The 15,641-nt window shown below is 35.9% G+C and overlaps 1 protein-coding gene across 4 annotated transcripts in view; it reads right to left on the bottom strand.

The window, feature by feature from the left end:
• Positions 1–15,641, bottom strand: part of SHANK2 (SH3 and multiple ankyrin repeat domains 2) — a 373,648-nt gene that overhangs the window by 209,412 nt on the left and 148,595 nt on the right. For all 4 annotated transcript variants that reach the window (XM_060687619.2, XM_034417321.3, XM_034417322.3 and 1 more), the window contains one exon: positions 13,646–13,759. In XM_060687619.2, coding sequence (XP_060543602.2) covers positions 13,646–13,759 — 114 coding nt within the window. The remainder of the gene's footprint in view (positions 1–13,645; positions 13,760–15,641) is intronic.

The following is a 15,641-nucleotide window of genomic DNA, read 5'->3' as shown; positions in this document are numbered from 1 at the left end:
ATATTTCTGCTGACTGCCAGGTGACTGCAATTTGGCAAATCGAATCTCACCAGGCTCAAGGTTAACTCAGCCTTCCATCCTTCTGAGGTGGGTAAAATGAGGACCCAGATTGTGTGGGCAATATGCTGACTGTAAACCACTTAGAGAGGGCTGTAAAAGTACTGTGAAGCAGTATATAAGTCTAAGTGCTATTGCTATTATATCTGGATAGATAAAGCAAAATTAGGAGCAAGGGAAAATTGGAATTCCAGAACATCTGACTGCACTTATGCAAAACCTGTAAATAGGTCAGGAATCTACAAATTGGACATGTAGAAAGAGATTGGTCCAAACTGAAGAAGACTCTACATCCACCTCTTGTTTATTCAACATATATGCTAAGTACTGAATTGGAAGAAGGATGGTTTTAAAAGCGACAATTTGGTCTTTACTAATGACACTGTTCTGATAGCTAAATGGTTTTAAAGCTCTTGTAATGAAAGTGAAGTATACTGAAAAAAATGGGACTAAAATTAAATATAAAGAGGACAAAAGTAATGACAACAAGTACTGCAGCTATCCTTAGAACTGACTGTGAAAATACTGAAGTGAATAGCTTTTACTTTTTAAAATCAATCAACTACCAACAATAAAAGAACCAGCAATCAAGAAATGTGCTGAAAACTAGCACTTGCTGAAGTAGCAATGAAGGCCTCAGAAAAGATATTCAGATCCCAAAACATATCTGTATCTTCTGAGATCAGTATTGTGTAGGCAATGATTGTCCCTATGATGCCTTATGAAATGAAACATTTGAAGAAGTGGGATAGAAAGAATACTGATGCGTTTGAACTTTGGCATGGGAAAAAAACTCCCATGAATACCATGGATACTCCAGAAAATAAATAAATGGATCTTACATAGAACAAATCAACCCAGAAGTCTCTTTTAAGGCTCAAACTTTGATATTTTGGATATATTATATGAATATATTATATGAAGTCCTAGCTCTCTAAAGAAATCTATAATGGTTGCAAAGGTGGAAGGAAAGAGAAAAAGATGATGACCAAAATCAATTTGGATAGACTCAAAACTGCAAATAATTTGGAACATGTTAAAATATCCTTGTAACATATTATCAACTGGAGTTTTAAGAAGGTTAAATTAGTATCCTATGATACTAATATGCAAATTAATTCAACAAAATATTCTTTTTCAGGTTGATTGGAGACCTGATTGAATGAAAACTCGAATGTTTTTGACTTGTTTGGCAATTGTATTGTTTTGGTTTAATATTGTCAATGCTAATTTCAATAGGTAACTGTGTTGGAAAAGAAAGTTAAAGATGTGAATGTGATATTAAATGATATACAAAAATTTGGAATCAGAGTATAAAGAACTACAGATTCACTGTGATTTGAAGCTAAAAGAATTTTATTCTGATGAAAACACCCTACTACACTTGATTTAAACCCCACACTGGAAATATATTTACTTTTACACATAAATTGGCTTTTTATCAGCATTGTATGGAAAATCTGGTCAAGGTTACTCTATATGGTCAAGATTTAGTTTGCTGTTTAAGAATTGCTTTTTTAACTGCATTATTTCATTATAGTTTTTTTGAGGGGGCAGGGGTGTTCGCCATTCTTCCCCTTATTTTTAAAGTTTCTGAATTTGGTATTTTTTCTTCTCTTTGTTTTTATGACAGAAACAGTAACAAAGCTTCTTCCAAAACTGCTCCTAAATAGTAATGTTCAACCTGAAAGGAGGAAATGATTAAATACATTGGAATTAAATATATAGAGAATTTAGTTTTGATTATTAAAGTTAAATATATTTAAACATGGCCTGAAGCACTTAGAGCTGACTATACCTGGAATTAGGTTCTATTATAACATTGAAGTAAAATATTGCCGTTGGCAAGAAACTAATTGCATATTCTGCTTTACTCTTAATATCAGGACACAAACTCACCTACCAAGATTACTGATATAGGTTATACCACTGCTGCTGAACCAAAAAATGGCATGATAACTGACAATGGTAAACAAGGATAAGTAATTCTAGATTGTACAGCTAGCTACATTTGGTACTGTAAATGTAACATGTACTTCAGCCCTAACTTTCATCATATGTTGAAAATAAACCCAACAAAATCAATTTCACATGAGAATATTCTCTATTTTCATGAACATATCTAGTTACTGTAGACCTATCCAGTCCCAGTGATGTCCTGAAAGTTACATTTGTTCTGGGAACAATACACTTGATGCATCATCTCCGTTTCCCATGTTAACCTACAATTCACAGGCGACTACCAATAAGTCTGCTATGTAGATAACTAATAAGTCCTTCTCCTTAAGTTACTTCATTAACTATTTCTATGGACATAAAGCAATTAGGGAATTAAGATTTCCTCCAGGAAAAAAAATGGCACAGGACCTTAGTGTGGATTAGGAGGCATCTGGCAGTACCTCCTGCTCTCAAATAATAAAAATAAATCTGCCAAGCAAATTGTGATTACTGAAGCGCATGATTAACATCACATGCGGCTTGGCTCAGAGAACTTCATTTGGGACAGGCAAGGTATGTCTGAAGCAAGCATCACAAGCACTTTCATAATAGCCTCACTGTTCTAAAAATACTGCATCTTCACCAGCAGTTCCATTTTTCTTGTCAGGGAACATTCATTATCTACTAAGGACATAGCTATTACTACTGAAGTTGAAAACTTTCACAGCAGTGGGGGATCCCTTAAAATGGGCTGCTCCCGAAGAATTACAAATCCATTTGATTTCAGAATTCTCTGCAGTAATTGCTCCTTGATGTTAACAGCTATGACTGAACTGACCTAACTCCTAGATGGAATTGCTCCTACGTGGCTTTTCCCCTGACAGCATTTACTGAGTGTTAATGACTGGGTTTATCATTGTTGTGACTGGTTGTTTAAAATGTGTCTTCTCCCTTGTCTAATAAAAGCAGAAAGAAAACAGTTTGCACAACCACTAATTATCCACAAGCTGCTCTTCTCAAACTTGGTAACTTCAATCTCCGTTCCCAAAACACAGCATGCGTATCATGGTGGAAAAAATACAGACAAAGCAATCTGTGGCCAACTCAGTTTAATCACATTTACAAATCATAAGGATACATTAAAATTAGGGCATAATTTGGGGGTTTTTTCTTTTGCAATTGAAAAAGAGAGCATAAATTGTAGCAAATAAATAAATGAATAGGGCACAGGTTCTTCCAACTAGCCTAAAAACTAATCAGATATTTTAAAACCTGGGCATATTTTTTTAATGGAGTGCTATATAAAACAATAGACAACATATTTTTTGTTTGTGCTGCTTTGTGAAAGAAATTGGAATAAACTCAGTATAAACTGACCCAAGTGAGTACAGTAATATTTTTCCCATGGTTTCTAATGAACACATTTAATAATATCCTGCTGCAATAAAAAAGTGCTTAGCCAAGTATGAGGGGTCCTTGATGCTCCCTGAGCTTGCTTGTTTTCTTGCAGACTTTTCCTTACCCAAACTAGGTAACATCATCACTGCTAGTGCTCTTTGGGCAATGAAACATCTGCAAGAAAACATGCAAGGTCAGAGAGCACAAAGGACCCCTCATTTCAACCCTGAGCTACAAATATTCTCCTTTATTGTTAACCAAGTATCTTCAACAACTTGGCACTCTGGAAGTTGAAGTCTAACATCTGTGTGGCAGGAGGCTAGGAAAGACTACTGAAAGTTTTATACTATTGAATGCTGCTTATATTAATATATACAGAACTAGAAAGGAGCAAGAATCTGTTAAACCGTGCATACAGGTAGTCCTTGACTTATGACCGTAATGGAGCCTACCCGTTATGGTCATAACTTGTGATGGTCTTAAAGTGGGTCATCAAGCGACCAATCCAATTTTACCGTCTTTTTTGCAGCGCTCATTCAGTGAATCTATAATTATTAAACAGATACCATGATTATTAAGTGAACCAATTGTTTGCTGTGGAATGGTTTTGCCTAAAACAGGAGTAAACACTAGTTTTCGGCAATAATGTTGTAAACTGTGGTCACATAACTGTCAGCCACTGCAAACAGACATAAATGTGGGTCAGTTGCTGAGCATCTGAAATGCAGTAACATGACTGTGAAAGGAGACTGTCAGAATTTTGTAACTGAATCGTAAGTTCCTGGGGGGGGGGGTCCATCATAACTTTAAATGGTCATAAGTCAAGGACTGCTTGTATATTTTTTTTATAACACAGGGATATCATTGTCACACATCCTAAACAGATATATATGGACATATTTCATACTAAATTATTAGCTTTGGTTATGATAGCACTATTTCTTCCTGGCCTGATTAGTAACTCCATTTTGCCAAATTATATCAGATTATCTCTTAAACTGCTTTGATATGTAAGTGGAGAAAATGAAAAATGTTCTGAAGAAACTGCTTCCGATTGATCTCTTTTGCATTTAAAAAGCGCCATCTAGTGACCATTCATACAATAGAACAGTTAGAATAAAATTCAGTTTGTAAGTATAACTGCTGATAAAGTAGTATTACTTATAAAACACTGCTTTAGAAATGTTTTAGAAATCATATCTTAATTTTGAGTAAGCCATATTTGTTATTTATTCAAGAAAGGGGAAAAAACAGACCCAGGAAACTACAGACCAATCAGTCCAACATCAATACCTGGGAAAATCCTGGAAAAGATAATAAGAAAACAGCTAGAAGCAAATAAAGTTATAACTAGTAGCCAGCATGGGTTTGTAAAAAAAACAGATCATGCCAAACCAGTCTTATTTCATTCTTTGATAAAGTCATTAAATTAGTAGAGTAAATTAGTAAAGCATTTGACAAAGTAGACCACAATCTACTTCTTGGTAAACTAGAAAAATGTGGAATAGACAAAATCACCACCAGATGAATTTGTAGCTGGCTGACAAACCGTATTCAATGAGTAGTCTTTAATGGTACTATATCCACATGGAGAGAAGTAAGCAGTGGGGTACCACAAGGCTCCATTTTAGGCCTAGTATTCTTCAATATCTTCATTAATGACTCAGATGAGGGAATAGAAGGGGAACTCATCAAATTTGCAGATGATTTGCTAAACTAGCAGGAATAACCAACATCCAAGAAGACAAGCTCGGGATCCAAAAAGATTTTGACAAACTTGAACCCTATCCAACAAAATTAATTTTAATATGGAGAAAAGCAAAGTTTTACTTTTAGGCAGGAAAAAATCAAAAATGTAAGTACAGATTAGGTGAGACCTGGCTCAAAAACAATAACTGTGAGAGGGACTTTGGAGTCCTAGTGAATGATCACTTGAATATGAGCCAGCAGTATGCAGCAGCAGCCAAAAAAGCTAATACAATCCTGGGTTGTATAAACAGAGACATAGAAATATTAGTGCCGCTTTATAAAACCCTAGTAAGACCACACCTGGAATACTACAACCAATTTTGGTCACCATACTACAAAAAGATGTTGAGATTTTGGAAAAAGTTCAAAGAAGAGCAACTAAGATGATCAAAGCCCTGGAAACTAAACCATATGAAGAATGGCTGCAGGTTTTGGGTTTGGCTAGTCTAAAGAAAAGAAGAATTAGGGGTGACATGATATCAGTATTCCAATATTTGAGGGGTTGCTACAAAGAAGAGGGGGTCAAATTATTCTCCAGAGCACTGGAGAGCAAGACAAGAAACAATGGTTGGAAACTAATCAAAGAGAGAAGCAACCTAGAATTGAGGAGAAACTTCCTAACAGTGAGGACAAGTAACCAATGGGAAAGCTTGCCTTCAGAAATCGTGGGTGCTCCATTACTAGAAGTTTTTAAGAAGAGACTAGACAGCCACTTGTCTGAAATGGTATAGGTTCTCTTGCTTGAGCAGAGGCTGCAGTAGAAGACGTCCAAGGTCCCTTCCAACTCCTGTTCCGTTCCGTTCCTGTTCCTGTTCCTGTTCCTGTTCCTATTCTACTTTATACACTATATCAAAGTTGGGGATTGCCCATCTCACTCACAAAGTGGGCAGACTACAATTAAAACATAGAAATATAGAAGCCATATAAATATTATGTTTCAGTAGGAAGCAATTAAAACAAGGATAAAATTAATAAAGTTAAAAAGGCACTAACCAACCCCACGGCTGCACTGTCCTGTGTGAGCCTTGTGAATTGGCACTTCTTGATGATAATCCCAGTGCCAGCTAACCATTCCAAAGGGCAGAGGAGTGAGGAAAAAAGGGTTACAAGATTTGCTCTTTTACCCAGCTTCCTCTTAAAGTTCAGTTCCAAAAATTGTGCTTGGGTTCTTTGGCAGTGTACAACAAAGGAAAGCTGAAGCAAAATAACCAAGTCATGGTCAGGTGATTTTTCACTCAGTGACTGCTTCACTTAACAACCGAGTAGCCAGGCCCAACTGCAGTTGCAAAATAAGGACTATCTATATGGTTGTGCTGCCCCCACTCACCCACACGTCAAGGTTGGTGTAGAAAGCTTTGTTCAGTCTGTTCCCTCAACAGTTCCATTTCAGGTTTTCAGCAAACCCCCAGCTGTAAGCTTAGCACAGTAATTGGCTTGTGACCAAATAGATAACCAAAAGCAAACTTACAGCCAAACCAAAACAGTCTTGAAAATAAAGGTTTTGCCTGGATAGGTTCCAAAAACAAACAGCTCAAAATCCCCTCGCAAGGTTAGGGGCCTCCACTGAGATTTGTCAACAAGTCCCGGGGTCCGAGTTTCAGGGCTTGCAAGGAGAAGTCACAGGAATAGTCCAAGCCAGGAATGCAGGGGGTCATTTTCAGCAAAGCCAGCCACGAACAAACTACAGGCAATGGCCAATTAGTCCAGAAAACCGGCTGCTCCAAACACAAACATAAACGCTCTTCGCAACTGAATTAAATCCATGAGCTGCAGTGTTCCAGAAACACAAACAACCATCTGGCCATGATCCACACACATTACTTCCAGCAACACCTCCTTCTGCCTGCCATGCTAAATAGCCCCTCTCCGTACAGGCCATTAAGAGGGGCGGGGCCTTTTCCCCATCAATCTGGCAGATCTCCGCCTCTCTGTCCTGCATGTTCTAGCGTCTACCAAGGCCGGCAGCTCCTCCCACTCTTCCTCATTGGCCTGTGAGCTCTCCCCAGCCAAGGCATGTTCAGCTGACAGCTCAGGGTCAGTAATACTGGATGTGCCAGGAATGCTCTCATTCTCCCCCGAGGCCTCTAAGGAAGACATGGATGGACCATCATCCACAGGAGGCATCACAATGGTGAATAGAAGATCTGTACTATCATTATATTAGTGAAAAAGTGGGTCTGACTAATACTTTTAGGAACCCCACTTCTGTTCTTAGCAACTGTCTTGACGATTCACAATTAAAACAGAGATGAAAAAAGAACCTTGGTACATTTATAACCTTTGCAGGTCTGTAAAGCATAGAAAAGCTGAAAGAAGATTCTACGGTGTGTGGTTTCACTTAGCTACTGTTTAACAATCGATTTGCCAGTCCCAATTGTGGTGGCTACATGAGGATTACAGGTAGATCTCAACTTATGACTGGTTGTTTAATGGCTATTCAAAGTTATGACAGACCTTTGAAAAGCTACCTATGACCCAACACGGAAGTTATTACTGTTGCCCTTTTCCAAAGTCATGTGATCCCATTTCAGGTGTTTGCAACCTGTTCACACTTACAAGCAATTGCCACACAATCAGGACAATGATGGGATTCAAAAATATTTACTACCAGTTCTGTGGGCATGGCATGGCTTGGTGGGCAAGACTTGGTGGGCATGGCAGGGGAAGGATACTGTAAAATCTCCATTCCCTCCCCACTCCAGGAGAAGGATACTGCAAAATCTCCATTTCCTCCTAATCAGCTGGGATTTAGGAGGCAGAGAAATAGATGGGGGCGGGGCCAGTCAGAAGTGGTATTTACCAGTTCTCCAAACTACTCAAAATTTCTGCTACTGGCTCTTCAGAACTGGTCAGACCCTGCTGAATACCACCTCTGAATCATGGGCTAGCCATTTCCAATCTTTTCTATTAGTTTCCTCAGAAACCCAATGGAGAAGGCAGCAGGGAAGGTTGCAAGCTGTTGCTGCTGCCGTCTGGAAGATTTTTTCCTCTCCTTTGTGCATGGGGGGTGGGGGTGGGAGCTCTTACAGCCGTCTGGAAAAAAGAAGTGTGGCTCATCATACTCCAAGTTTCCTTTCTTCAGCCCTTTGCTGGAGTTCCTTTCTACATATGTTAGGAGGAGAACTCCTGCAGTGGGCTGGAGAAAAAGCACTCAGATCACGATCCAAATTTCTTTCCTTCACTGGAATTTCCTTCTGTGCACGAAAAGAGAGCTGCCTGCCCAATTCCGCAGGCAGCTCTTTCATTCCATCCACTTAATGATGAACTAAGCGAGCCAGGACTGCTGTCATTTGGTGAAATGGTATGTGGATGTTTCTCTTAATGACCGCTTCATTCAATGATTAAAATTCTGAGTGTAAGTTGAGGTTGCAAGTTGAGGATCAACTGTACCTGGAGGGGAAAAAATGTAAACTCCCCAAACCAAAAGCAGGATATAAATGCAACAAAATAAGAAATGCCACTAACAACAGTGAGATTTGTTTCTTAGTAAGCCCATACAGGTTTGCATAAGTCTCTCTCTCTCTCTCTAGAGGTCACTTAAAGAATTTGAAAATAAATATATATTATCTTAAATGCAAAATAGCATTTCATACATGCACAGAAGTACCCTCTCATATACAGGAATACAGGGGCTCTATTCTATCATTAAAGGATTGTTGCTTTCTTCTTTACCAAATTAATTGAGTGAAAAGAGAAACAAACTTCTGCCTCCAAACTTAAGTTATTAATGCTGGGTTTGCAAATTAGATCTCCTTATCTGGAAACTGCAATCTGTTTGTTTGGCCAGCTGTAGATGACAAGAGCCAAGAATCCTAAGAGGTGTAGGCAGCATTTATTTTCATCACATGAATCTTCAGCAGTAGGAAAAATGGAAATAACTCAGAGAGGCAGCTAACTTGCAAAAAAAAAGCCCTTTGCATTGATAGGTCAATCTTTTGGAACATGAAGATGTCTTCATTTAATGATTTTTTTTGGGGGGGAGGGGATTTCAATTAATTTAGAACTGTGTTTCTTAAACTGCAGACCTGGGAATACCTCAAGACCCTTTCAGTACCTCAAGACCCTTGAAATAAAAATGATTTGCCAAAGATTCAAGAAATTTGAAAAAAATACTTTTCTCATTATATTTCTTTAAAACAAGTTTTTTATGAAAAATATGTTTGTTATAAATGATTTATAAGTATTGTTATTTTTACATGATTCAACAAATAAAGATTCTATGAATGCATCCATTTTAATTTGTATTATGGTAAATATACAAACACATTTTTTTGGGGATGGTCTCTAATTTTTAAAAATTGGAAGGGTTCCTAAGAGCAAAATGTTTAAGAAACACTAGTTCAGAACAATATTCTTCTACAAATATGGTATCATTAGGCTTGTCCAGACTGCCTATACCCTGTTTCCCTCAAAATAAGACATCCCCTTATAATAAGCCCAATCAGGCTTTTGAGTGCATGGCGATAAGGCTAAGCACTTATTTCAAGGTTAAAAAAAAATATAAAAGAGTCTTATTTTCGGGAAAATATGGTGTATTAATGATTACATTTTTTAATCTGCCACTAAATTAAGGGAAATTTAGATTTTATTAATTTGGTAACCCAGTCTTCTTCCCTTTTCTCCCAACCTACTGCAATATGAAGACTACAATATAGACAGGGAAAGGAAATGAATTTAAAAAAAAAAAAAGGAATGTGAAAAGCATAGCTATCACATCCCTCAATTTAATAGCAAATAAAAAATGTAATCCCTGGATTGTGATTTAACAATTTACTTCCAGACTTTTCTTTTTCCTTCATAGGAAGCAATAAGAGAAAGCAATATTGGAAGCATTTTTTCTTGGCACATCCTCTTTTAACACACGGGCCACATTTTAAAGATATTTCTACCACACAGATCATCAGAAAAGTGCCTTATGGTTAATCTACATTAAAATACTAATTCCTTAATAAGATTGTTTTGAATTAAATGTTTGACTAATATACACATTCTTAAAAACAGAAAAATGGGTAAGGGTTTCCTGAAAGATCTAGCCTGGAACAGGATCTTGTTTATAATTTATCTGGCACTAAGGATGAGCACCAAAGTAGCCATTAATCTGCTAATGTAGATTAATGCAGATTACCAGGAGAACTTTAAATGTTGATCTGTAAACTGTAAGAGTAGGCATTAACGTTACAAATGTAATTTGGTCTAAATCAATGTAAAACTCAACACTATCAATGGGTCCTGGTCTTGGAAAATATTTGCTATTTATTTGTATCCCACTTTTACTATTTTTACAAATTTTATTTATTTATTTATTTATTTTATTTCCAATTTATATATCGCCCTTCTCCCTGAGGACTCAGGGCGGTGTACAGCCAGAATTAAGAACATGAAATACAAATATTAAAAAACAATTAAAATATATATAAATTTGGCCCAAAAATTAAAAATCACAAACCAATTAAAACATTTAAAAATTTCTACTTAAGCCAAATAACTCAAGGCAGCAAACATCCAACACACTTTCCTCCTCCTATTTTTCCCACAACAACCTTGTGAGGAGAGTTGAGATGAGAGCGAGCGACTGGCCCAAGGTCACCCAGCCAGCTTTCATGGTTAAATGTGGGACTTGAATTTAGAGTTCCCCAATTTCTAGCTATATATTAAGACCAGTATTAGATGTAATATGTCTCCAAACAGCACTTGCTAATCAGTGTAAACAGAAAATGGCATAAAATTGCTTGATAGCATCACTTGAATATCTGGTATTATGGGAATACAGGTACTGTAGTCCTTGACTTACAATCATTTGCTTAGCAACTAAAGTTACAGTGGCACTGAAAAAAGAGACATGATTGGTTTACACACTTATGGCAATTAAAGCATCCTCACAATCATGTGATCAAAATTCAGATGATTGATAGCTGGCATGTATTGATGATAGTTGAACTTACTAAGAGTGCTTCACTTCTATTGCATTACATTCTCCTGGTCTAACAGGTTTCTTTTCAACTGGCCTTAAAAAGCAATTGAGGTAGACTTCAGATTGCTACACAAAACTATCTTGATGAATCCAAAGGAATTCATTGTGCCATTACTGTTAGTACTTCATTATTATATAGTCTGTTTCCCTTACCTAGCAAGATTTCAATATTTCAAGGCATAATTAATGCTGCCTCAATGCCAGGGGTACAATAATACTAATGAAGACACCTATGCTTAGTTCGGATCAGGACCACAGCTAAATTTTAGTAACTTGTCAAAGCATAACTTTAATATCTTAATTAGGAACGGAATATATCTTGAGAGTGTTTCCAGACAGACGGTTCTCAGCATGATCAATCAAAAGAAATTTTGGCAGCTATGCCAAAGGTCTTTCTCTCCTTAACAGATAAATAGAAGAACAAGGATTATGAATACTGCCACCTGTGAAATCATGGTTACTGCATAATAAAAATCTTATCTTCCATTATAGGGTATTTTATCTTATTTATTTACTTTGTTTGTACCCATCATTCTGCCCAACTAGGACACTTAGTGCTAGCATTATAATAAGTCAAATCAAATCTTTATTTCAATCATAGACCAACACCAATGAACATAAACACAGTGAGAATTCTGGCCCTTCCAATAATATTAATAATCAAATCGATGAGATATAAAATATGTGTTGTGAATATTTAGATAACACACCTAAAAGTAAACATTAATAACATAATGCTAGGACAGTATAAAACACTGAAGTATGTATATATAGGCAGTCTCATAAGTTTCAATACTAAAACAATAAAAACTATGAAATTAAAAATACACTAACCTAAAAAAAAACAATATAAGAAAGTAACAAAACCAACAATAAAACAAGTATTGAAAAATAGAGGTCCTCTCTTCTACTGGTTCTTGCTAGTAATCAATTCTTGGTGGATTTTTCATACTGCAACTTTTAATAAGATGACTTCATATGTGGTGAACAAATTATATTCCAAAAGTAATAAATAGACAGGGGATTCAACTATGCAACCTGGAAATCTCCCAAGTACAGTACTGAGGAAATAAGAGCACTTTGAATGTCTCTACCAAATGAACATTAAAGAACATGGTCATTTAAAATATACAAACTTCCTACAGTTTCTCTGAAAAAAAATAGCAAAGAGAGAGAATAACAACATGCTTAAAGTAAAAGCTTTTCTGCATTTTGGGAATTCTAGTTGCATAAGATACATCAGGAATGTTACTATAGATTTGCAAATATAAAATTTGTTGCTGTACCTAAACTGGCCTTAGAGTGCATATAGAGTGCAAGGCTCTCTATATGCACCAAGGCAAGAGCCTTGGTGGCGCAGCAGACTAAAGTGCTGTTAAGTAACACCAGCTGCCTGCAATTACTGCAAGTTCAAATCTCACCAGGCTCAAGGTTGACTCAGCCTTTCCCTTTCGAGGTAGGTAAAATGAGGACCTGGTTTGTGGGGGCAATAAGCTGACTTTGTATAAAAAAGAATACCACTTGGGGGGGGGGGCGCGAAAGCCCTACTAAGCAGGTATATACAAAAGTATGAAGGCTATTGCTTAACGCATTGTAAGCCGCCCTGAGTCTCCGGAGAAGGGCGGCATATAAATCGAACCAACCAACCAACCAACCAACCAACCAACCAACCAATAAACAAACAAACAAACAAACAAACAAATAAAAAAAATAAAATAAAGCTGTTTCAGCCAAGAAAAAGGAACTCTGATTATTATTTAAAGCTTTAGAATATTTTTTTGCGGGGGGAATAGCCGCACCTTGCATAGATAGTTGTGTTCGGCACGTTGCCTAACAACACAGGTGCCGTTCCCTGATTGGCTGACGCAGAAGCAGCCACAAGGGCGGGAGAAAAGGTGTCAGTTGATTGGTGGTTGGGTTTGACAGCCGGCATATATAAACGCTGTCAGGGTTTTGTTGTTGTTCATTCAGTTCTGCCGTTTGTGAATAAAATAGTGTTGTACCGATTGTTTCGCCTCAGTCCATATCTGAACCGGGAATTTAGCAATAGTCCTCAACTTATTTGTTGGTTCAGTCTCATCTTAAATAAATGAATATAATGAAAGTGAAGATTCTTAAATGTGAGATTAATCTTGTCTGATTAAAATGAGATGAGACTAAAGTAGACATTAAATGCATAAGCAAGAATTCGGCAGACTGATGCCATCCATATATCTTGGCCAAGGAATTCTAGAAATTACCCAAAGCATTTGGAGGTCACCTCATTGCTCATCACAGATTTAAATGCATATTCAAAGAAAAATGAATATTTTTTTTAAAAAAATCATTCATAATTATTTTTAAGTGAAGAATCAAACTGTACATGCATTTAAGTTTTTTACTGATTTCACATACTTCTAAAGAAATATCTGCATCATAACATAAATCTATAGTTACTCTTTTTTTTAGAGTAATTTCTAGTTCAGCAAACACTCATGTACTTCCCCATGAAAAACTGTAGGCATAGCTTACTCTTGAATTGCACCATCTCACCTGGTTTACTTTCATTTGGCTTATATTGCACTTCCTCAACGCATTCTGCAGGAAACCATCCAACATGTCCACGAGTACTGCCTTCCCAGAATCCACCCTCGCCGATGTTCAAAACTAGAAAGAAAATAGGAAAACACCATTCAGTTTTTGTTGTTTAAAGTACAAGTTTAAATAATAACCCCCAAACTTAAATAGGTCGTTTGCGCTTAATGCGATTTCAAATAGTGCAATATTCTATTTAGTGCAAATTATATATTGATATTTGGTCATGTTTAATATAAGACCAAGTTCTGTTATTGTTAGACTACATTGAGGTTATGTGCAGCTGTGGTTTTAGATGCTAATTGTCATGTGAGCAAAATGGGAAAAGGAACTTTCCATTCAAGGTAAGCTCAAAAAAGAAGAATCTCATTTTGAAGAATGGTTACAGAATGCAGGAGATAGCAGGTACAGTTTGGATGTGGGCTTATCCTCCAGTTTGTCCTTTGTTCACTTAATTTACTTATTTTAAATATTTATGTGATCTATGGATAGTATAGCAGGTCCTAATCCATTAAAATTCAATAAAAATCACCAAAGCCGCATAAAGTTAACTGCAGAATGGACTAGATAATGATCTTGTTAGCACATCCTGATTTAGGTGATAAAGAAGTTTTTGTCAGGGTACAGTAAGCGTTCTTTTAAGAATTATACATAGATTTTTTGTTTTTATTTTGCTTTCTATAACCACTCTGCAATTTGCTAGAAATTTACATTTTATATATATTCTTTTAAACTTTTGTTATATTTCATTAGTAAGCATATAAAATTATGTTTAAAGTTTTTCATTGCCTATTGCTGTGGAACTAATTACCATATTTCCCATAGAAATATCACTCTGAATAGTGCAGATTCAAATAATGCAACCATTTCGTTGGATTTCTCATCAGCACTATTTGAGATGCACCTGTAATAATATTTGTAATAACTAAGGATACCATCAATAATTAATTTATACAAATGATTTTATGCCCATAAGTATGAATAACAATGCAATATAATATAAGCATTTATATACAGTATTCATACTGTACTAATAAAACATGTTTTGACAAAGGACTAAGGAAATTAATTTAAAATGTACTTAAAACTAAAATAAATAATCTAATATAAAAGGTGCCTTATATCTGAAGCATTTTTCACACAATTAGCAGAAGTTCCTTCAGTGAATCTTAAAATGGGTTATCAGAAATTCCAGAAAATGAGTCTTTGAAAATTCAGTGAGACTTCGAAGATACTGCTTCAAAGTAAGTGTTACATGAATTGCAAGTTAAACCTTTTATAAACTGGGTTGGAAATGATACCACTTAATTTTATTCAAAGGAAAGGAACTTGTGCCAATGACTAACAGCTTTAGTTGAAAAGCCATGTTCATACAACCCACAATCAGTATAGAGTACATTTTTGAATTCTATTAAAATCTTCACTGCTAAAGAAAAATGACAATGTTAGCACATGTTCTTAAAAGACTAAAAGTGCACATAGACATTACTTTTTAAATGTGGGCACTATAAAACTGACAGCTACAAAAACATCACTAAAGATTCTTTTTAAAGACACTTGACAGATCTTAATGATTGCTCCCTTGCCTTGTGTGAATCTCATTGGAATATTGTAATGCTTCTCCTTCATTCTTCATCAGAAAAGCACATTCCCTTGCACAGAGACCTACGCACAATTGTTAAGTATATTTAATTTTAATATATGTTTAATAATTCTTACATGTTATTAAATGTCAACATACATAGTAATAATATTTAATCACTATATAATAATAATAATAATAATAATAATAATAATAATAATAATAATAATTTTATTTCTATACCGCCCTTCTCCCGAAGGACTCAGGGCGGTGTATAGCCTATTTAAAAACACAGAAACAAAACAACAATTAAAATTTAAAATCATTAAATAATTAGGCTCCAATTAAAATCCCAGAAATTTAAAATACCCC

Source organism: Pantherophis guttatus, chromosome 1 (genome assembly GCF_059756535.1).
Source record: "Pantherophis guttatus breed Tessera chromosome 1, ASM5975653v1, whole genome shotgun sequence".
In the NCBI taxonomy this organism is placed as follows: domain Eukaryota; kingdom Metazoa; phylum Chordata; class Lepidosauria; order Squamata; family Colubridae; genus Pantherophis; species Pantherophis guttatus.
The sequence above is the reverse complement of the archived record's forward strand: the minus strand, read 5'-3'. Positions and strand labels throughout refer to the sequence as shown.